This window comes from Eublepharis macularius, chromosome 19, assembly GCF_028583425.1.
Source record: "Eublepharis macularius isolate TG4126 chromosome 19, MPM_Emac_v1.0, whole genome shotgun sequence".
Taxonomy (NCBI): domain Eukaryota; kingdom Metazoa; phylum Chordata; class Lepidosauria; order Squamata; family Eublepharidae; genus Eublepharis; species Eublepharis macularius.
Window position 1 is genome coordinate 21,132,146 of NC_072808.1, and position 22,704 is coordinate 21,154,849.

General features: G+C 44.7%; 1 protein-coding gene across 1 annotated transcript; it reads right to left on the reverse strand.

Moving 5' to 3' along the window:
* Positions 1 to 8,933: 8,933 nt before the first annotated feature.
* LOC129346122 (surfeit locus protein 4-like) lies at positions 8,934 to 21,886 on the reverse strand. Its single transcript, XM_055003413.1, has 6 exons — positions 21,782 to 21,886; positions 13,933 to 14,119; positions 13,070 to 13,146; positions 11,973 to 12,016; positions 11,135 to 11,321; positions 8,934 to 9,561 (listed from the first exon to the last, which is right to left on the reverse strand). The coding sequence occupies exons 1-6, from the start codon at positions 21,830 to 21,832 to the stop codon at positions 9,295 to 9,297; spliced, it is 813 nt and encodes a 270-aa protein (XP_054859388.1). The 5' UTR covers positions 21,833 to 21,886; the 3' UTR covers positions 8,934 to 9,294.
* Between the last annotated feature and the right edge of the window lie 818 nt (positions 21,887 to 22,704).

Here is a 22,704-nt window from a genome sequence, read left to right on the forward strand (position 1 = left end):
TCTTTGAAGGAATTGAAGATACTAGAGTTTACACTTTTGAGTTCGGCACAGAAATGTCACGAACAATGTGTTTCTTGCACTTAATTGCAACCCCACTGTTGTTCAAAATTTCCCCCCTCTATATCCATGCATGTAGTTATGTCCACTGCCCAAGAATTCATCCATCTTATGAAGTATATTGTCTCTAGCCATGAAGCTTATGCTGCAATACATCTGTTAGTCTTCAAGGTGGCACAGGGCTCCTTTTCCATTTTGCTACAGCAGATTGGCATGGCCTGATTAATTACTTAATTTTTGCCAAGAGCTTACTGTTGCAAAAATAGAAAGTTTGTTTGATCTAGTGCAATTTGCCCAAATAACTATACTAGACTGGAGAATATTGAAGAGGAAAGATTTATTCCAGGAATAAATGGGTACAAAGTATAGGTACAACAAAAGTTCTGAGCCCGCCCAAATTGGCAGGGATAATCTTTTATGCCTTTCTTTTTTTAAAATACTTTTTATTTTCAAAAGTTTTTCTTCTTTTATAACAGATTTTTGAAACAGAACTGTAAACAACATACAAGTCAGTACAGTACAAGTGAGCTCATAATATTCACATTAAATCTTTTCAAACAGTTTATAACCACAATACAGATTTAAGAATTTAAAGGTTTTGTAGTAGTGTATTTAAAAAAGGATAATGGCTAACATCCTTCATGATCATATGGTCTAAAACTGGTAGCCAGTCTTCCCAGAAATCTGATTGCATATTAGGCAGTTCAGCACACTGTATTTGATATGTTATTTTCTAAACATAGTCTGGGATCTTTCCACATTGAAGCGATAGCCATTTTGGCTGCAGCGATTAGCCTTCTAGAGCTTGTAGGAATATCTTGACCCGTCTACAAATTAAGCAAGATCAACTCAGGTTTAAAAGGAACAAGAAAACCTGTAATTTGTTTAATAATTGCTATTACTTCAGACTAGAATTTACTTATCAGACTGCACGTCCACCAACAATGAATAAAAGACCCCACTTCTCCACATTTTTTCCAACATTTGGGCAATATAACTTTGTTAACGCAACTAAGTTTTTGCAGAGTGATGTACCATCTTGCCTACAAGAAACCTTTTTGATAACATAAGGAAAACTTTAGGTATAATTAATCATTGTAATCTAAGTAAATCCCCGATTCTGCTTCTATCGTTAGATGTAGAGAAAGCGTTTGATAGAGTGGAGGTCCCTTATCTTTTAGGTTTACTTGAACATATGGGCTTTGGTGTGTATTTCCTAAAAGCAATCAAAGCACTTTATGATTCCCCCAAAGCTATAGTTAGAACTAATAGTATCCGCTCACCAGAATTCCATATAAAAAGAGGTACTAGGCAAGGGTGTCCCCTTTCTCCTATATTGTTTGCTTTGGCTATAGAACTCTTGGCATCATCCTTAAGGTTACATCCTGATGTTAAAGGAATTACAATTGGGAAACAAACCTATAAAGTCAGCCTTTTTGCGGACGATCTGGTGTTGTACTTAACAGATCCCGGTTGTTCATTACCAGCTATTGAAAAATGCTTAGAAAACTTTAGAATAGTTTCTGGCTTTTCCATCAACCACCTTAAGTCTGAACTATATCCCATGAACTTGAAACAAGAAACTATCCAATATATCAAAGCAAGGTATAAATACAAGTAGATTAAAACCTGTTGGACTTATCTGGGTGTAAAAGTACCCTTAAACCTAGACAAAATCTGGAATTTGAATTTTAAAGAACTCTATATCTCCCTCTATAGAACAATAGCTAGCTGGAAAAGGGTTAATCTAACTCAGCTAGAAAAGATTAACCTAATAAAAATTACAATACTCCTGCAGATACTATTTTATTTTCGAGCGCTGCTCATCTCTGTTAAAGTACAAACCTTAGAAAGATGGCAGAAACTATTAAATAAATTTATCAGGGCAAGAAAGAAACCAAGGGTTGGGTTTGCCATTATGAGAGTTCATACCAATTAGGGAGGGATGGGAATGCCTGATATTAAATTATACTACGAACCTACCCAACTTACTTATCTGGTTCTTATGTTATATCCTGATTACCATGCAGATTGGAAGGACATAGAACAACACTATTCCTCCCCCAGAACATTGCAGGAAATTATTTGGAATGCAGCGCCTGAACGCCCAAGAACAATAAAAAATCATATCTTACTATCTCTGGTATTGGAAACTTGGGATAGGAATAGCGCCATGCTAGCACCGTCTATATCCCCTTACTCCCGTTTTATGGGACAAAAGTAGTTCAAACCGGCCTATGATAAAGACTCATTTGCAACCTGGAAATATTGGCCTAACAATATTGGATTTTCATTAACATAGATCAAGAACATGGATCATTTTTTCAATTAGACAGCAAGTGAGCTTTCATCTATCATAAATAAAAAGGGAACCTCTCTCAGGGCATCATTCCACATGCCTAGGGTTGCCAGGTAGCTATACCCTCCTGGTGTGTGTGTGTGTGGGGGGAAACCTGGCACTTACCTCGTGCCTCCTGCACATCTGTCTTTGTGCGTGCTCTCCCGGTGCTTGCGTGATGTCACTTCTGGGAAGTGACATCATCTTGCTGGTCATGGGCGTGCTCCTACACTTCATGTGGAGCTAATTCTGGCCCCATAAAAGCGCAGGAGCATACCCATGGCTGGTGTAACAAAGTCACTTCAGGAAATGACATCATCGCGCCCTACTGGGTCCACGCCTGGTGCATGTTTTCCTAGGTTGCCTGCCAGTGGCAGGGAATCTCCGGGGGGCTTGCAGGGCAAACCCCCGGGAGATTGCCCGCCACCAATGGCAACTGGGAAGCCTACACACTCTCCTATTCAGCACAAAGGCTTGTTATTGTTTTTCATTTTCTATGAATTTCTAATATTGCAGCAGAGATACAAGAGAGTGTAAGATTTTTAGGCAACAAATCTTATTTTGTCCTTGAAAAATTATTATTAACAACAATAAACCTGGATCCAGGACAACCTTCTGTTTGGTTGTCTTACTGATCACTCCGTTAGTTCTGAAGTCAAAAAGCCACAATTAACTACAGAGCCACCACCACAGATATTGTGTCCTCTGCAACCAATTCCTTCAAGAATAAGGGAATGAGTTAACCAAACTGTAATATAACTTGGTCATATACAATCTATGAATTAGTTTTAAGAAAATGTCCCTATCCTAATGTTTTAAATGGTGGTTCAATCTGTATTGAATCTCTGGTCTAACTAGGAAGTTGTGTTAAGGCTACTCTTCCAGAATTCTTTTAAAACTGTGTGTATTTGATGAGAGAATTTTATAGATTCTAGAGACCTAGTCTTTTGTGCTGGATTCCTGACTAACACCTATTATCTGACCCTCATCTAGACTAAGGGAACGCAAGGCTTGCTCTAAAATGAGATTCTAATGCAATGCCTGATTTCATGTAGATGAGTGTTGATAGCTTTGTTGCTCTGAGGTATAAAGAACAAATTTTCAGTGTGAACAGGGGATCCTAATTCAACTTACTTTGAAGGTGTGGACTGGTGCACAGCGTGGCCTCTCAGAGGAGTTGTCCCTGATGAAGGGTAAAACCCACCCAAACCTTGGTACCCTCTAACCACCCTTGCCACCACCCCCTCCTTCAGACTCCAGGGGAGTTTGGCCACCCCAGGCAAACTAATCTGCCATCCCCAAGAGCTTCCACTTAGAGGGAGAGAGGTGCCTTGGACTTCCTGCCTCTCCAGGAGACCCCGGCCTACCCAGGATCACTTGCTATATATAGAAAATATGCATACCTGACCAAGCAGGCACGACAAACCCTGCACAGAAGTGAGGGGGGGAGGGGAACCTACAGAAAACATAATGCAAAGGGGGGAAGTCAGGGACACAGTGAAATATAAACATGGGCCTTTAGCCATATTACTATTAACCATATTGCTATTATAACACTTTCCTTCCTCTCTTGGAACATGACGGTGGATCTAACCCCACCCTGGCCTCGTCAGACCAACCTCCAGAAAGCAACAAAAACCCAACTATTTTTTCCCAATTAACATCAGGGCTCTCTGTGCAATGGCACCTTCAGTGGCTTCGCCCTCCTCATGACAAGGTATAATCTATATTGTTTTAAATAGTTGAACTCTTGCAACTATGGTTACCAAAAAAGAAAAGCTGGCTCCATTAATGGAATCAGAAGCTGATATCGTGGCTTCCAGTTTTATGCTCCACTAGATATACAATGTATCTTTTGTTTAAAAATTGCCAACTAATTCTATTTTATAGAAATTTTAGATCTCTCTAACTCATTCCAGTATTTGTTTTTAACATGAATGAAGTTTAAAAGGAGATCCTGCAGTTTTTAAAGACAGGTGGCAAAATTGATATAGGATGATTTTTTTAAAAAAAATTACATTTGGGCAAAACTACTCTTTTTACTGTTGCAAAGGCAGTCCCATCTCAGTACAGCACAGAATATCAAGCAAAGCTTCCTGCTGGCCAGGGTTCCCTTTCCAACCTCTTCTCTATTTCAGACCGTAAGTAGCTTGTGGCACAAAATCTCTTATCATTCTCAGACACACCTTATCACCTGATAGCAAATTCTGAAGACACCCACAAAGGAAAAGGCAGCCTGTTTTGCTGTGAGCATTTCAACAAGCATGGAGATCTAAGATCACCATGGCCTGGCTGAGAAGAGAGGGGAAAATGAAATATCTGGGACACCGACCCAGCCCAAATGCAGAAGTCATTAAGAAAACCTTACATTTTCACATCTTTCCCTCAAGGAATCACAGAATCAGAGTTGGAAGGGGCCACACAGACCTTCTTCACCCCCCTGTCCAATGCAGGATAAGCCAAGAGCATCTCTGACAAATATTCATCCAGCCTCTTCTTGAAAACTGCCAGTGAAGGGGAGCTCACCACCTCCCTAGGCAGCTGATTCCACTTTTGAACTACTCTGACCGTGAAAAGGTTTTTCCTAATATCCAGCCGGTACCTTTCTGCATGTAATTTAAGCCCATTGCTTCGAGTCCTATCCTCTGCTGCCAACTGGAAGAGCTCTTTGCCCTCCTCCAAATGACAACCTTTCAAATATTTAAAGAGAGCAATCATGTCCCCCCTCAACCTCCTCTTCTCCAAATTAAACATTCCCAAGGCCCTTAGCCTTTCCTCGTAGGGCTCAGTCTCCAGACCCCTGATCATTCTTGTCACTCTCCTCTGCACCCCCTCGATTTTGTCCACATCCTTTTTGAAGTGAGGCCTCCAGAACTGCACACAGGACTCCAGGTGCGGCCTGACCAAGGCAGTATAGAGAGGGACTAAGACCTCCTGCGATTTCGATGCAAAGGCCCCTTTGATACAACCCAAGACTGAGTTTGCCTTTTTGTCAGACAGGGGTTAACCTGTCTGGCGTAGAAGGCAGAAGTTACATCGTTGCAATTTAATGTCTACAGGAGTTAGCCTGTCAGTTATAGTAGGGAAGTTACATAGTTGCAGTTTAGTTTTCTAGAGTTGAAAGGCTATCAAAGCCAAGAGTTCCTTTCCATAGGAAAAGGGGAGAGGCAAGGAGTACATAGTCAGCATTGTCACAGTTAAACAGTCATTCTCAGCAATTGCCTTATGTTAGTTGGTTGTATTGTGATTCCTGAATTTAAAAAATCCGTTTACTGAATCTGTCTCTGCCTGATCTGATTGGTGCGGATATTTTTGGGAAGATCCATGGAACAGAAACTGACATTTTGCTGAGAATCATCTTTTCCTCCTATAGACCCCAGAGGACACACCATTGCCCCCTGCGAAATGGCAGTCGAGCCAAGAAAGAGCAGTCTGGTGAAATCCGAAGGAGACCAAGGAACTCAGTGGGAGGAATCCAAGCTAAAGGCGGAGGAGGTGAGGGGCCCCGGGATAATATCACAGACAGACCTGGACTTCCTACCCTGGCTCCTCGTTCCCGCACCACTGCAGACAGAGAGCTTAGAGACAGGAGGAGGTCTAAGCTTTTCGTGCCGAGTGGGGGGAAGGAAGAGAGTGATGAGAGGGAAGAGAGCGAAGAGGAAACAGAGGGGAAAGACTCCAAAGGCCGTGACACCAGGGAAGTACAAGCTCTACGGGAGGAAGTAGAAGAGCTTAAAGCTTATACGTAAGAAGGAAGTAGAAGCGCTTATACATGTGTGTATATTATATATATGTATAATAACATTCAATTTATATACTGCTCTTCAGGACAACTTATTATCCCCACAACAAAACACCCTGTGAGGTGGGTGGGGCAGAGAGAGCTCCGAGAGAGCTGTGACTGACCCAAGGTCACACAGCTGGCTTCAAGTGGAGTGGGGAATCAAACCCGGCTCTCCAGATTAGAGTCCCACACTCTTAACCACTACACCAAACTCTTATCCTCATAAAAACCCTGCGAGGTAGGTTATGCTGAATGTGTGACTGGCTCAGGGTCATCCAATGAGCTTCTATTCCAGAGTAGTATTATTAGTATAATGGGACAGGTGCTTGTATATCTTACCTGAAGTATATGAATTTTAAACAATGTATTTTATCTTGTTGCATGTCCTGATTTTATCTGTATCACTGGTCTAATGACCATTACAATAAAATCCATTCATTCCAGAGTATTCTGTTCCAGGGTTTCCCAGCTCCTAGTCTCACACTCTACCCCAGGGGTCCCATACATGGTGCCCGTGGGTGTTTTTTCAAAGTGGGTGGGGCCAGGTGTAGTGCATACCCAACAGAACTTCCGATTAGCACTGGAGATTCAATTGGCTGAGCAGATTAAAATAACATTTAAATGTTATGTATGTATCACACACTGGAGACAACTACCAGGGAAAGTTATTACAGTGACAATTCATCGTATCATTTATCTACAGAAGGCATAATTTTTACTCAGAACTCGGCACAACATGGAAACAGTCTTTAGCTACTAAAAGGGAGCTAACATCCAGTTACTTTTTAGAAAGTGTCTACCAGTAAAATTAATTTACAGGATATAGCCCTCAATTACTGAGTTCAGTTATTTTTTATAGTTCCTTAGAATAGCTGCCGAAGAAAAAATAATTTCTCCTTTAGAGTTCATTCATTCATTTAGATGCCGGGTGAAGAAAATATAGCACCAAATTCCTTGATCATGAGCATCACTTCTTTAAACAGCTGCTACTAGATACAATAAAGATCTTGGGATGCCTCTTGGCTTTTAAACCAATGGAAGAGCAGCTGTTGGAGGATAGGGCAGTCTAACGCACTGCCGGCCGAGTAGGACCACCAACCATGTGCCACTGCAGGAGGGCTCAGGCAATGAGGTTTTTCGTACGGTGTGTGTAGATCACATATATACACACACTCTGTTTAGCCCATGAAAGTTTAAGCCACACACACAAAAAATCGGTTAGTCTTTAAGGTAACACAAACCTCTTTTTTTTAAAAAAAAGAGGAAGTTTGGTTCTTCTGTGGTTCTTCTGTTAGCATTCTTTGAGACAGCACAAGCAAGCTCACTGCCTATTTCCAGAACACTCTCTGTGGTTGCAAGAGGTGTGATAATTGTGCCAAGAGGCCAGCTCACGTGCAGGACCAGGCCTCAGCCGCCAAACACATCCTGCATTTACAGAGCGTCTTTCTTGGTAGCAGTGGCACCCAGTCGGCCCCCAATGCCCTTCCATTGTTCTCCCGAACCTGCATTTGGGGCAGGAGCAAAGACACCAAAGCAAATCAACAACACGGACAGGCTCCGACTCCAGGAGGCCAGAGACTCACTCACCGACATGCCCAGCTAAGAAACACACTCCATCATGAGATTGTGTAGCATTCAACACACACCCTTTAACTGACGTCTACCCCAACAATATAAAAGTGTGCCTACCTCTGGCCCACCAAGGCGTGTGTGTGTGTTCTTATAATTGCCTACCCAGCACCACAAATTCCTTGCCCATAATGGCATGGCTGGCCCCCACCTATCCCTCTGACCACATGTCTTGGCATCTCCTTCCCATCGCCGCTTCTTGATCTCCTGCTCCCTTAAACAATTCTTCCTCTTATGGCAGGAACTCTTACAGCAGTCATTTGAACTATTATAAAAAGAAGGGTGCACTCAGGAAGGAGAATCTCATCTTGTTGGACTCCACCAGAAGGAACTTCCATGGAAGATGGCCTTTGCCCTGTATCTTTGCAGAAAGCAGTGCTATGCAACAGGCTCGACTTATCAGCTCATAATACTCTGGTGGTGAAACGGAAGGAACAGGTGAGCTGTTCTACCCCCGGCCTTCGCACTCAGACAAAGCGGTCTTAAAAAGCATCCCTGATGGACGTGCTTCTGTTTCTCTGAAAGTTTCTCCATGAAGAAGATCCCAACATCTCTCTCATCAATTTAGTCTGTTGCTAAACTGCTCCAAGAAGTACGACGTTTTTCCTGTTGTAAAGGTCACTTTATTGCTTGGGGGTCCAGCAGTCTCTTGGCTGCGAGGCTGGAACAATCCTTCCCTCCAGGATGTTCAGTACTCCCAGGTAAGGCCAGGGAGGGGCTGCAGCTCAGCGGCAGAGTATCTGCTTGGCACGCATGAGGTGAAAGATCTCCGCCTGAGACACCGGAGAGCTGCTGCCAGGCTGAGTAGACAATGGCTGATGGAGCAACAGTCTGACTCAACAGAAGGCAACTCCCTGCGTTCAAGAGATGGGTTCGATCATTCTTGGTGCAGCAGATAAGACAAAGGGACCTCTTCTCCAGTACCTACAGACCTCTCTCAAACAGCTCCAACTTCTGCCAGCTGCTTTTTGGTATGACGAAGAACACGGCACATTCCTGGATGCCTCCTATTGCAAGTGGCATTCAATGTCCCCCTCTCTCCATTTACACTTCTCCTCTTCCTTCAAGTAGGGCAAAAAATCAATAGCCTTCTTTCTGAGCACGTCCTATAAAGAAGTAGAGGACTGAAACTCCAAACTCTATTTAATCTCCAAGGTAAAAAACCAGACACTCTAGACATCTGTTTGGATGGTGGGAGAGCCAGCCTTTCAAACCAGTACTCTTACATCACAAAAATCCCAGCCCCACAGAAGGCAGTGGGGCCTCATGTGCTAAACATGCAAAGTCAGCAAATAAACATATATAATTAGGCTTTAATTTACATGTCTCAGACAAGACAGAAGGCAAAAGCCCTCCACATCCCGATAAGGCAACTGTGAACTATGATAAACTTCAAGAGAATAAAGCAAGGAAGAAGAAAATTCTACACAGGTTTGTAAAAGCCCTCGTCAACACCCTCCCAACCCCCCTGGTTCACAGTCCATCTTCACCACTTCTTCTTGTGCTCATCCATGGAAACCCCCCCAGGTCCCAAGGCCACCACAAGCAGCAGGCCACCTATGACTGACATGGTCTGGAAAAAGTCGTATTTGAGGAAGTCGTGGAGGGGCCTGTAGGTGGGAATGTCCCAAAAGGCATTTTGGATCATGTTGATAATGAAGAGCCAGGCAACGAGGGTCAGAGCAGCTAGCTTGGTCTTGAAGCCAATGGCTACCAAAATGATGAGCGCCATGCCAAAGATGTCCTGGAAAATCTGAGGAGGGAAAAGAGAAAGGCCACACATCAGCCTCATGTTTCTCCCCAAGGCTTCCATGACCAACTTCCCCAAGGCTCCTTCAAGAGATTACAGGAGGGGGTATACGTGTGTGGGGTGGAAACAGAGGGTGTGGTGGAGAGTGCCCTCAAGTCATAGCTGACTTATGGCAGCCTCTGGTGAGGTTTTTGTGCCAAGAGACTACTAACAGAGGTGGTTTGCCATTGCATTGTCTCTGCAACCCTGATCTTTGGAGGTCTCCCATCCACTTACTAACCAAAACCAACCCTGCTTAGCTTCTGAGATCTGTGATGAGATCAGGCTCACCTGAGCAATCCAGGTCAGGGTGGAAACAGGATGCTCAGTGCTTAAATAAATCCTGGTGGTGGCGGAGAGTGCCGTCAAGTCATCGCTGACTTATGGTGCCATTGCCTGGCTCTGCACAGCAACCCCTTGTCTTCTTTTCAGGTCAACCAAGGCCAACTCTGCTAGCTTCCAAGTTCTGATGAGATTAGGCTTGCTTGGGCTATCCAAGTTAGGGCAAAATAAATACCAATACTCCCAAATTAAACCAGCTTCTGAGGTTCTCTGCAATTTTGCAAATTTGTGCACTAATTTGGCACAACTGACTTGTATGTTCCTGTCCACTGGAAGGGCAAGGCCTTATGCAGGATGATAAAACCTCCCCTTAAGAACAACAGAAGTTCCTACTCAGAAGTAGCTCAGTCTTACCCAGACCCTACTTTAAAGCTTAATTCCACAGTGCTTTCAGACTAGCAACTTGAATTTTAAAAGAATTTTAAAAGGAATAAAGTATGGGAAAGTCTGCATCCCTTACCAACAATATATAACTGCGCTTATGTACCGCTCTTCTAGACAGATTAGTGCCCCACCTAGAGCGGTAAACAAGTTAGTGTTATTATTATGCCCACGGTACAAATGGGGAGCTGGGGCTGAGAGAAGCGGCTCACCCAAGGCCACCTACTGAGCTCCTGGTAGTGGTGGGATCTGAACCAGTAGAGTGCTGATTCGCAGCCGAACCACTTAACCACTGTGCTACAGCAGCAATCACAGAATACACAGCGCAAGGGGAGAAATCCCTTGTATTGGCAAAGGACTTCAGGATAGGGAAAAAGTTTGCTAGGCGTAGGGTTGCCAATTCCAAGTTGAGAAATTCCTGGAGATTTCATGACAGTGCCTGGGCAGGGAGCTCAGTGATTCCCACCGAATCTAACCTCTGAAGTTGCCATGTTCTACAGGGGAGTTGGTCTCTGTAGTTTGGAGATGTTTGGTATTCCAGGAGAACTCGAGCCTTAGCAACTGTAGCCAAGAGCTAAGCTTAGCAATCTTTACAGCCTCCGTCTCTGCCAAATCCAAGCAGCCACACTTAGCAGTTTATCTCACAGGCCAGGAGACCCTCCTGAAACCCAGCAGCCTGGCTGATTAAACACCCTCTATTCAGCAGTCAGGTAATAGAGGTCGGATGAAACATGCTTCCATGGCTACTTGCTCCAAGAGGAGAAAAACATACAGACAAAGACGCTTCCCCTCCAGGGAGACAGAAGCCACTCACAGTGAAGACATGAAGTTCAAAGTGTAGCAGTGTCATGAACATGAGGACGAGAAGCAAGCGGCCCCCCAGCTGCATGTATTGCCGTGGCGAGATGTCATCCATGGTAGGGACTCCGGCAAACATGGACTTTCCCTCGGAACGAGATTCTGCAAGCAGCAGGAGCAGTCCACCCCCAAGAGCCAAATTCCTGAGGAAGGAAAAACACAACACAGGACAGGGGGTTGGAACAGAAGCACCAAAAAGCACAGGGTTGAATCCAGCGCAAGAACCCCACAAGGATCAGAGATATTCCCAGCTCTCTCCTCCCTTTTCAACCCCAGGACGGGGTTGCGAGACCTGTGAGGAGTAACTGCCATGCAGGTTGAGAGGCTGCCTTGGACATGGAAAAAGGAACCAAATCGTTCCCTTCTCCCCAGAGTTCCGCTTACTCAAGAGGCAGGACAGAGCTGGTCCTTTTTCAACCTGCAGGGACCGACGTCAACATCTGCACCAGCATTTTAAGTGACAGGAGGCTGAAGCAGAGCACAGCTGGATGCAAGAGAGCGACATCTCCTTTCGTGGGGTGTGACACGGAGCAGGCACACAGTGGCTCACGATGCCATCAGGCGCTGCTGCATTATCGATGGTGGAGTCACTCAACTGCCGTGCTGTGGGATGCTACTCCACTTCCTAGCAAGGGCAAGCCATTCCCACAATTAAGCCAACAGCTGGATTTTTCTCAGGCACTTTCTGCTGAGGCCGAACCATCACTGACCACGACGGACATCAGTGCAACCCCCCCCCCATCACGTTTCCTGTAGCCAAGAGCAACACAAGGTGCTTCGTAGCTTTCACTCACCTCATCAAGAACTTGAGGTCCCATAAAATACTGTAGGCAATTGTCTGAAAAACAAGAGATCAGCAGCAAGTGACAAGAGACTGACATTGTCATTACATTTCATCACATGACTGCCTGCCATTCTTTCTGAGAAACATTCATCACGATTCATTAAGCCTAGGCATGGCAGGCTTTCTGGAAGATCAGAGTCGATGGCAACTGAACAGCCCATCGGATATGAAGCATTCCAGAGTGGGAGCCTCCAAATGCTATTCTCCTGTGGCACCCTGAAGACTAGGAGGCTGATTGCCACACAAGTTTCTGCAGGCGAGGGTCCTCTTGGGCAGAAGCAAGTGTCTTGTCTTCAGCAACGGACATACAGGGTGGGGTGGGAGAGATGCAAACCTTGGGGCCAAATGGCCATCAACACGAGCACCACTGCCAAACACGCCAGAGGAGCTCTGCACAGCGATGGAACTAGTGCCGGTCTAGCTAGGTCACTGGACTCACACTATCACCACCTCTTGGATTTCATGACTCTTTGGCCCCACTTTTTACACATTTAGTTTCCAATCTCCACTTGCATCTCCCTTGGGATGACAACACTTTATGCAGCTGATGACGAAGGGCTTTCCTGTCATAATAAATCCATTTGCTTTAGAAGTGCCTCAAGATTCTTCTTTCACTAATATTTGGGGTTCCAAGAGATATCAAGGAAGGCAGAATAATACTTTTAAAAGATTGGGCTTATAATCAAGACTAATCAACTGCCTGAACATGCCCCCAGAATGCTGCATTTTTCCCTTTAAAAGATGTCTTTTTAATGCCAAGAATCCACCAAGGATTCTTGTCCAAAACATACCCGGTCATTTAAGAGCAGACATAAAATCATTGAGGACTGTTTTTATTTAAACTTGTTAACGAGTACTTTTAAGTCTGAGTACTGATATAATTCACAGGTTTTTTAAAAAGATAAATGATATGTTGTAATATACTGTGTAGACCTTGCAGCTTAGCAATTTACTTCCTTGGATGGCAAAACATTGTACTGGGATTCATTCCAAGGATATTTTCTCATTGTGTGTCCCGAAGCAAGTTCCTTACACAGGCTAACTCACCTGCATGAAGATTATTCCAAAGAGGCCAAAGCATGCATAAGGAACGAATTTCCTGGCAAGGACAAGCACGCATCCCGCTAGAGAGGGAGAAAGGAAGAGAGAAGAAAGAGAGAGCACTTTAGCAGCTACACAAAACATCCTCCAAAAAGCTGAGTTATTAATCAGATTTTTCAAATTCTTCCCTTCCTTCACATTACTCGGGGATGCCAATGAAGTTCTCATCCTCATGTTCTACCCAAACAAGAATCCTGTGAAATAGGTAGCCTAAGAGAGAAGGACCGGCCTGGCATATCCCAAGCATGGCTTTCTAGGCAAGCAGATATCTGAGCTCATGTCTTCCCAGTCAAATGCACAGCTAAACTCATGGGAGGGTAGGATGGGTTAGGAATCCAGAAAAAGAGCTACAGGCTGAAGGCCACTACGTGAGCATTATAGCCAAGGACGTGGATACTGAGTACAAACTAAAAGTGTACTATGCCGTCTTTGCATACCTGGTTTCAAAATTGAAAAGTTTCAGAGATTTTATTTATGACAGCCAGTGCTGTCTGTTGTAACAAACCCTCCACTATTCCATTCCTTATGATATGAGCTGATATTAGCTCCTATTCTAAATTGTTATTCTACTGAAATAGCTGCTGGCTATACCAACAGCAAAGTATACTAAACTGACTATTAACCTAACAAATGCTGTAAAAAATTATTCCATGCAAACACCATGCAGGCAGGTATTGAAGCTTGCTTACTCTCTAGAAGAGGAAAACAGTTTTGCATTTTGAATGCTGTCACTGTGCACAGGCAAATCCTGCACAGGTCTCAGAGGCTTGCACTTTCCTACTCCCGCCCCCCCAAACAGGAGTACTTACCCAGCTGCCCACACATGTTGATAAACACAAAGAGTGTGGCTAGGAGGGCGCCGCTCCCCCAAGATAGGTTGATGTAGTCTCTCTGCTCATTCCACTGAAACCACATCCGGATGCCATCCTCCAAGAAAGTGCTGATGAGGCAGAGGTGAGCCAGGTGAGGTAGGTAATGCTTTGTCACACGCAAAAACTAACAGAGAGGGAAAGGAAAGAAAGCATTAGAGAGCAGGGCCCCACAAGAACCACAACAGGAGTGCCTTCGGTCAGAGCATCTGTCCGTGTTTCTCATATTACACGTATCACCTGTGCTATGCTGTCCCTTAGTGAAAGGCTTATAATACCGACACTTAGCCCATCAGCTGCTCCCTTTATTTGAAGAACTCCAGTGTCCCTTGCAGACTGGATGTAAAGACATCACCAGAATAAGGCAGCAGTCTAGCTCATGAGCAAGCCACGCATGACCACAAACATGAAACTACCTTATACTGCATCAGGCCATTGGTCCGTCACGGTCAGCATTGTTTACTCAGACTGGAAGCAGCTCTCCAGGGTCCCAGGCAGAGTTCTTTCATATCATCTCCTATCCACTCCTTTTTTCAACTGGGGATGCCAGGAATTGAACCCGGGACGTCTCGCATGCAAAACAGAGGGTCTTCCACTGGACCATAGCCCTACCCCTAATTCCATTCCCTTTTAACTTGTCTCTTTGTGTTGCCTTGCTTTGGGCGCCCTTGACATCTAAGGCTAGACAGGTGGCAACTTGGGAAAGGGCCTTCTTGATTGTGGCACCAAAACTTTGTAACTCCTTCCCCAGGGAGATTCATCTGTCTCCCTCTGTCATTGTCTTCCACCAGGTGGCCCTTCTCCCTGATTTTGTGTGTGTGTGTGTGTGTTTTCTTATACATTTTAAATGTTATTTTAATGTTTTAATATCTGATGTTTGCCGGCTTGGGAGCTCTATTTGGGTTTTAAACTTTTCTTTCTTTAGGGGACAGGATTCAGGGACAGGATTAGTTACTTCTTCATGGTAATTCTTCAGAGTATCATGGTAGATACTCTGGCTAGGAAGTCTGAAGAAGGCAAATCCAGATGACATGAGGTTACCACTATGCCATGTGGTGGAGAGGGGTAGAGAAAGTGGACTTCTGGTCTGACCCAGAACTGCAATTGTTAGGGAGCGCTTTGCCACCATTTGCCAGTTCCATGGGGTTCAAGTCAGGACTGGTTGCAGTTGCCTGCCCCAAGGTGGAAGATCACAGGGCCAAGTTTTTTTTTGGGGGGGGGGCACCTTCTGCCCTGTCCTCCTTATAATACCTGGATATCACTGAGACACGGATGGGGCAGCCCAGCTCCTAGGCGAAAGGGGGGGGCTGTCTCACAGGCACCAGGCCAGGAACAAAGGGGGAGAGGCCTGCAGTCGCCCTATCGCCGCCTCCTCCCCACGCGAGGCAGGTGGCTAATCCGAACGCTGCTCCTGAATGGAAGGCAGCTTTCCATTTGCATCCCCCCCCCACCAGTCGGGGAGGGGTCAGAGTTGCTTGAGTCTGGAAAAGCCCAAGGCAGTATGTGGCCAAAGCTCAGCGAGCTGCGCCGACGGGGGCGGGGGGGGGGGGGTCCGGTGCGGGAGTTGGGCACAGCCCTGCCGGGCGGGGTGTGGCACCCCGGGCACCGGGCCGGGTTTTAAACAAAGAAATACTATGTACAGGGGCTGACCGTGCATCCTCCCTGTCCCAGCCAAGTTGCTGTGGTTTTACCACAGTTTTCTAATTCTGTAACATGTCCTCAGTCTCAATGAGAAGAAAGGCAGATTACACTGGGAGGGAAGCACTGGCGGAAATACCTGCCCCCTCCCCCAAAGAGGGAGGTGCTCTTAATTCTAGAGAACTGGCATTGCTGAATACAAGCCATTGTGTGCTTCCAAAGCATAAATTATCTTCATTTCAAACTAGTTCTTTTCCTGATTCAAGTCAGCACAATGCCAAAATAAACACCTTAAAAAATAATAGCTAAAATGATGTCGGCTGCAGGGTCAGGGCAGATTGGCTCAGACTTTCCCCAGTGGGCTGACGGCCACCTCTCCTCAGTGCCCCTCCTGCCCGCACTGGAACAATCCAGGGGCAAGGTGGGCACCACCTGCCCCAGTCATAGTGAAGTGGGGTTTAGCTGGACAAATAAGCAGTCGGCCATGGCACTTCCTTCCTTTCAGCCAGCTCTCCCTCCCTCCCTCCTTCAGTGAGGGCCTCTTTCAGGTCCATTTTGCACACACCACAGCACTCAAATTACTATCTGCCCTGGGGCTCATCAATAACATCTGCAAAGTTTCCAAACTACAAGAGATATTGCTTCATACAAAATTCCCTTTTTCCAGAAACTGGCTTAAACAGCACTATACAGTCAAGACTGTGGACTGAATCTGGCTGGTTTCCAGACAGATCTCCGAGAAATGGTTGTGTAATCAATGGGCTCCAGTCAGAATTGGGGGTGGGGCCTCACGTACTCGACATCACACGCAGTACACCACCACTGCTGCGGCTTGGCTCTTGGTGAGCCCTTAAATATCCACAGCAAGAATGTAGACAGGGCTGCAAGTTTCTAGCCCTCACTGTAGTGGAAGTAAGATTCAGAACCAGTGACAATATGCATTGAAAGCTGAGAGCCCAAAAGGAAAAAAAAAATAAATGTGGTCTTCTATTCTATTTTGATGGTTGATTATCCTCGATTTTCCATTCCATTCTCTCTAACAATAAAGGACCAGCCATTAAGACACCAAAAAGAGGTCCCCAATATTTTTGCAAAGATAGGGGAACTTGAGGTTGCGCAGAAAACAAGGGACTCCAATTCACCTCCTCCCAAAAGACTGGAAATCGCCACAAAGGGAAAGTTCAGGACTATGCTTGGATGCAATTATAAGTAGAGGTAGAGCTTCAGCACAAGACTGGTCCATAAAGTGGCCATTAGCATCCTACAGGTGAGTGGATACTGTCACGCACACATCTACAACCTGATTTCTAACCTCTATTATATTGCTTTAAGCTAGACTCGGAAGAGTGGGCTCAGGTGGCACCACGAATTGCTGGTCAATTGATCTGCACTCACTTCTCTTGTGGAGCTTCCTCACATGGCACATGCCTCCCCTGCCTACATGGGTGGATTAGCAGGGGCTTCTTTTCCTCCTAGACTCCTGGGGCTGGCTGTGGAGATGCTCTGGTGGCTGCTGCCAAGCCAGCTACCAGCTGCCCTGTAAGAGGCCCATTCTTCCTACTAGCACAGGGTAGGACTCATTTCCTTCTCAATGAGTATCATCTGTTCAACAGCACCAGAGGACTTTCCTTCTTTCCTTTCCTTTCCCATGCTCAAGCAGCCATGGACTTTCAACTGCCTGTCAAGGAAACAACCTGGAGGGTTGAAGGCAAAGACCCTACTGATGAGCCACTACTGGATCCGTTGGGAATAGCTCCTCTCCGGTAGCTCACCTTCACTCCCATGTTCATATGGCTTTCAATATGTGTTTTGGAGTTTGAGAAACAGTGGCTGTAGAGGACAACACTGGACTTGGGACAGGAAGGCGTGGGTAGTTCATCTGTCACTCAGCTCTGAAGCCCACGGGAGCATCACTAGATGCTACCTCACAAAGTAGAGAGAAGAGAAAGGACAATGTATGCTACCAAGAATTCCTTGAAGGAAGACTTGGAAAAAATAAATAAAATCTTGCCTTTTTCTTCTCTAGAGCTTATTTCCACTGACTTTTGGAGTTGCGAACACAATAAGGAACTTTGGCCCATTTAAAAGAAAGTTGGTGGCAGGGTGGATTTGATTTAAATCAAATCGATTTAAATCACTAGACAATAAGACTAGATTTAAATCATGTTTTTCTACATAAAGACTTATTCTTGCTGATATAATCTTAATATGTACAACCAGATGACGGGTTCATTTTTAGAACAATAACTTTTCAGATTAGTTTTACAGTTATATCAAAAAATTACTGATTTGTTTATACAGGGAAAGAATAATATGATAAACCTCAGGCAATACACACAAAGATCCAACGATTTGTGAACCATTCTGCTCAAAAGGTTTCACTTTCATTTTTACTGCTTGCCCCTCCCTCCTCACAGCTTCTTGTGCAGATCCATTCCACTCCCAACAATCTTCTATTCATTCATTCATTCATTCATTCATTCATTCATTCATTCATTTTTTAAACTTAGCACTTAAGAGGTAAGGGGTTGATTTGCAAAGGAACAAAGGTCTTTTTCTCAACTCTGTATGTTTATTTTATAATATTTTTGCTGTGAAAAAGAGGCATGTGATCTCTGCAAACATAAATTCAGTTTTGAGAACTGTAAAACCAAGCATCTGTGATATCATTTTCTAGATAGAAAAACTGCCCCAATAATCTTACTTATTTATTTAATTCAATTTGTATTCCACCCTTCCCACAGCCTGTAGGCTCAGGGCAGATCACAAACATCTAAAACACACAATAATAATTTACATTAGATACATTTAAAATCACTTAAAACAATAATACAATATTTAAGTATTTAAAAAATCTATATAAGGCAGCGCCAAAACAATCAATCGCTGTTACCCATCAATCAATAGTCCACATTCAGCAGAGCAGAAACCTCTGGAAGAGCATGACATTGTGAATGGATTAATCGAATTCATTTACCAAAAATTTCAACATTGCATGAATATACAGCCTCATGCTACATAATTAAAAACAACTCCTTATTTCATGATGAATAGACGTTAGTCTATAATGTATCTTAAATAGAAAATTATCTTTAGATAGATTTTTCTTCAAACATCAATATTTAAAAAATTTGATTTAAATTTAAAAAAAAATTAAAAATCTGATTTTAAAAAAATTGATTTTTATCCACCCTGGTTGGTCAGAGCTCTCAATTTCCCATTTGCAAAGCTCCTTTTGAGTGACAAACAGGATTGCTGAAAAGACCTTTCCAAATACTGGCGGCGCAGGACTGTGGTGCAGGTTACACACTTATACACTTGCGATGCGCCAATATCTTGTTTACAAAAGGGGCTCGTATTTTATGCTTGAACGTAGCATACCAAGAAACACATACATTCTTATGTACTTTTCGCCATCAGAGGATTATGGAAAGCTCCAGCAGGAAGACGGATGTTCTTTTCAATCCTCTGCCCTGCCATAGGATTGTTTAACATTATCAAAAAGATTAAGAGGAGACTTTTCTCAGAGTAGAAGAACCTGTTACATCCCATGCAAGTACAAAGAAGCTCTTTAGTGAAAGGAAAGGGGGCTGATAGCAAGGAATTGAGAAACTTCATTTAAACTAAGAATACACACACAACAGCCACACTATTTCATTCCAGATTAAAAAGGAGGAACTTTCTTGACAGTCTGTATACACATACAAAATGCTAACAACTGGAACCCCATGCCACAACTAGACTTTTTTGAAAGACTGGGGGAAATACACAACTGTACACTGCTAAAGCCCACAATCATCGCAGCACAGAAGAGATTATTAAAAGCACAAAGAGATAACTTATCTCCAAGTACACAAAATCATTTGATGCAAGTTAAGAGCCCTAACACTTTAAGCTTTGTCGCTCTGGACTAACTGACAAAGCCCCACCTTGCTGGCACAGGCAGGTCTTGCACCAGTGACCTCTTTGTCCAAGAATCAAGCTGCACAGTACTGGTGCAAGGACACTTGCATGTGTGGAACGGGCTCCATACCACAATGGTAGTGTAGTGTATGAGGAGCTTTGGCTCCTTGACAGAGCACATGCTTTGCACACAGAAACTCCCATGCTCAACGCCTGACACCTCCCATTAACAGATCGCAGGTAGCAGATGCATGGAAAAGACCATTTTCTGCTTGAAACCTCAGAGGGTTACTGCCAGTTGTGTGCGTAAAGTGCAGTTAAGTCGCACCCTGACTTATGGTGACCCCATGAAGTTGTACATCGTCAGGTTTTCAAGGTGAGAGACATTCAGAGGTGCTTTGTCATTGCCCGGCCTTCCTTCGTGGTCTCCCATCCAACAACTAAGCAGGGTTGACTCTGCTTAGCTTCTGCTCTTGGAGCATCCTGGGCCATCCAGGTCAACCACCCTCATATTAAGACAGTAATATCTTAGAGTAGCTGTGTCGGTCTGCTGTAGAACAGAAGAACTGGAGTCCAGTGGCCCCTTAAAGACCAACCAGATTTTCAGGGTCCAGTAGCACCTATAAGACTCACAAAATTTGAGGTAGGAGCTTTTGTGAGTTACAGCTCACTTCTTCAGATACTCACGAGTCTTATAGGTGCTACCGGATTCTTGCTCTTTTCTACTACAGACTAACTGAAGAAGTGAGCTGTGACTCATGAAAGCTCACAACCTACCACAAATTTTGGTAGTCTTATGGTGCTACTGACTCTTGCTCTTTTCTACTGCTACAGACTAACACGACTATCTTGAACAGATTTTCAGGGTATGAGCTTTCAAGGGCCAGAGCTCCAGACACCATTGGGAGTATCATTTGGTTGCCTTGTACGGACTCAGAACCTTGGTCTGAATGGCTCAGCGTTGTTTGTGCTGCCAGTTAAAAAAAGACAATAATGAGCCAGACAGCCATATGAGGGTAGTTAAAGAATTAGCCTTTTTTTTTTTTTGCATGCTCAGCCTGGAGTGCAGGTCCTTGGAGGCTATAGCACCAGGGAGTGGTAATTAAATTTCTTCAACACAGAGCCCAAGGCTATGATTTTGTGTACCATACCTGAACCAGCATTTAGCTCTGCCACTCTGAAGCTCCCTATGCGTTGAAGGAGGATGGCTTGTTCCTGCATTTATTTGATTGTTTGTGTGATTATGTCATTCATAGTCCACCTTTCTCACTGAGACTCCCCAGAGACCACCCTCCCCAGAGACCGGAGGAACCGATCTCTATAATAATAATTACTATTATTTATGCCATTTATAGACTGGCTCTCTCACTGAGACTCAAGGTGGGTTACACAGTGTGAGATCAGTACAGTCAATGGCAAGGCCATTTCCATAGGCAATGCCACAGGGTAAATAAATACAAGTTTACAAAGACAGAGCATTTGCAAGGATCCAATACTGGGTTGAAGAAATGCTGAAACAGAACATAAGCAATTCTAGGACTGACATTAGACAATATGAAGCACAGGTAGCTCACAGGAGCACATATTTAAAGCTTTAGTATGTAAGGCAACATAGTGATGGAAGTCTATAGTCCCTAACTTAACGTTCAACCAAACTCTGACCTCTCCCAAAACTGATGCTTTCCCCATCGGCCACAGGTCAAATAATCTCTCAGTCCCTAGTCAGAATCTCACCCAAGCTCTGCTCTCAGCCCAGCCCTCATTAGTGATGCCACCTGCCTACCTTACAGGGCTGTTGTAAGGATGAGGAAGAGGGTTCCTGGAAAGCCCTTGGGACACACGTGAATGCTGATTAAATACCATCAGAGGAGGTCATAAACCAGGAAGTCCTCCTCTCCCTCCATTCATGAATGGCTAATTCCTAATTATAATAGCGGGGCTGAAGAGGGAGATGTAGAGAGAAAGGCCGGCCCGCCTCCTCTTTCTCTTCACGAAAACACGACCAGAATTCCCCTACATTTCCCTCTCCTCTTGAAACCGCCATTAAATGTGTTCGCTCCCCCCGCCCCGCGTAAATGGTACACCCCGAACCTCTATTACACAGAAGGGGGGAGTGGAGGAAAAGAGGGGGGCGGTGAATGGCATCTTCCCTCAGCACTTCGTCTCCTCCCTTTAAGCAACGTGGTACGTCCCAACAGGCGGTTTTATTCAGCTTGGGCGGGCCGGGGGAAGACAAGGGCGCGCTTACCTGGTCGGCCAAGTCTTCGGCAGCCCCCATCAAATCACGGCTGGGCGCCATAGTCGGCTGAGGCGAGGCCAGGCCCTGCCGCGCGCTCTCTCGGAGCTCCGCCCCTCCCCTCAGGCGGCGCTCCGAGGAAGGGGCGGAGCCGGAGGAACAGCCAATGGCAGGCCAGTATGGTTTGCCTCCGCCCCAGGAGAGATCACGTGAGCTAGCTTGCCTGCCGGCGCTGGCCAGGTGGCTCTAGCCGCGGTTGTAGGGCGTCAGCGCATTTGGACCGCAAACTGGACTTCCGAGATAGTTTGGGGATTTTTAAAAAAGCCCCCCCCATCAAAGGTCACAAAGTAAAACACTTTCTCCGAAACATTATTAATATATATATATATATATATATTTAAATTTTTAGAATTGTATTTGAGAGAAAACATAAATAACAGTAGAAAGTGCATAGAAACTTATTAGATATATACCACAGATATATATATATAAAAGCAAGATACATACCACAGCTAAATTTCATATTAGTCCTCTCCCTCTCCTTAATTGGTGGTCGTGGAGAGGGCCTTCAAGTCATAGCTGACTTATGGTGACCCCTGGCGAGGTTTTAATGGCAAGAGACTAACGGAGGTGGTTGGCCATTGCCTGGCTCTCCAACCGTGGTCTTCCTTGGAGATCTCCCATCCAATTACTAACCAAGACTGAACTCTGAGATCTGGCAAGATCAGGCTCACCTGGGTGGAAACAGAGTACTCGGTGCATAAATAAATCCTGGTGGTGGTGGAGAGTGCCGTCAAGTCATAGCTGACTTATGGTACCATGTACTTCTGGTTGATTTTCAGACCCCACTGGGAGGTGGCAACCCTAGTTGTACAAATCCTCAATAACAACCCTTTCCATCAGTCTGATACGAAAGACCTTCCTGAACCAACTAA

Coding starts and splice junctions, on each gene's coding strand:
- LOC129346122 (XM_055003413.1), bottom strand. CDS start 21,832: ATGGCGCCCAGCCGTGATTTGATGGGGGCTGCCGAAGACTTGGCCGAC. Junction 11,322..11,972: donor GACCTCAAGTTCTTGATGAG/GTGAGTGAAAGC, acceptor TTCCTTCCTCAG/GAATTTGGCTCTTGGGGGTG. Junction 9,562..11,134: donor TTGAACTTCATGTCTTCACT/GTGAGTGGCTTC, acceptor TTCCCTCCTCAG/ATTTTCCAGGACATCTTTGG.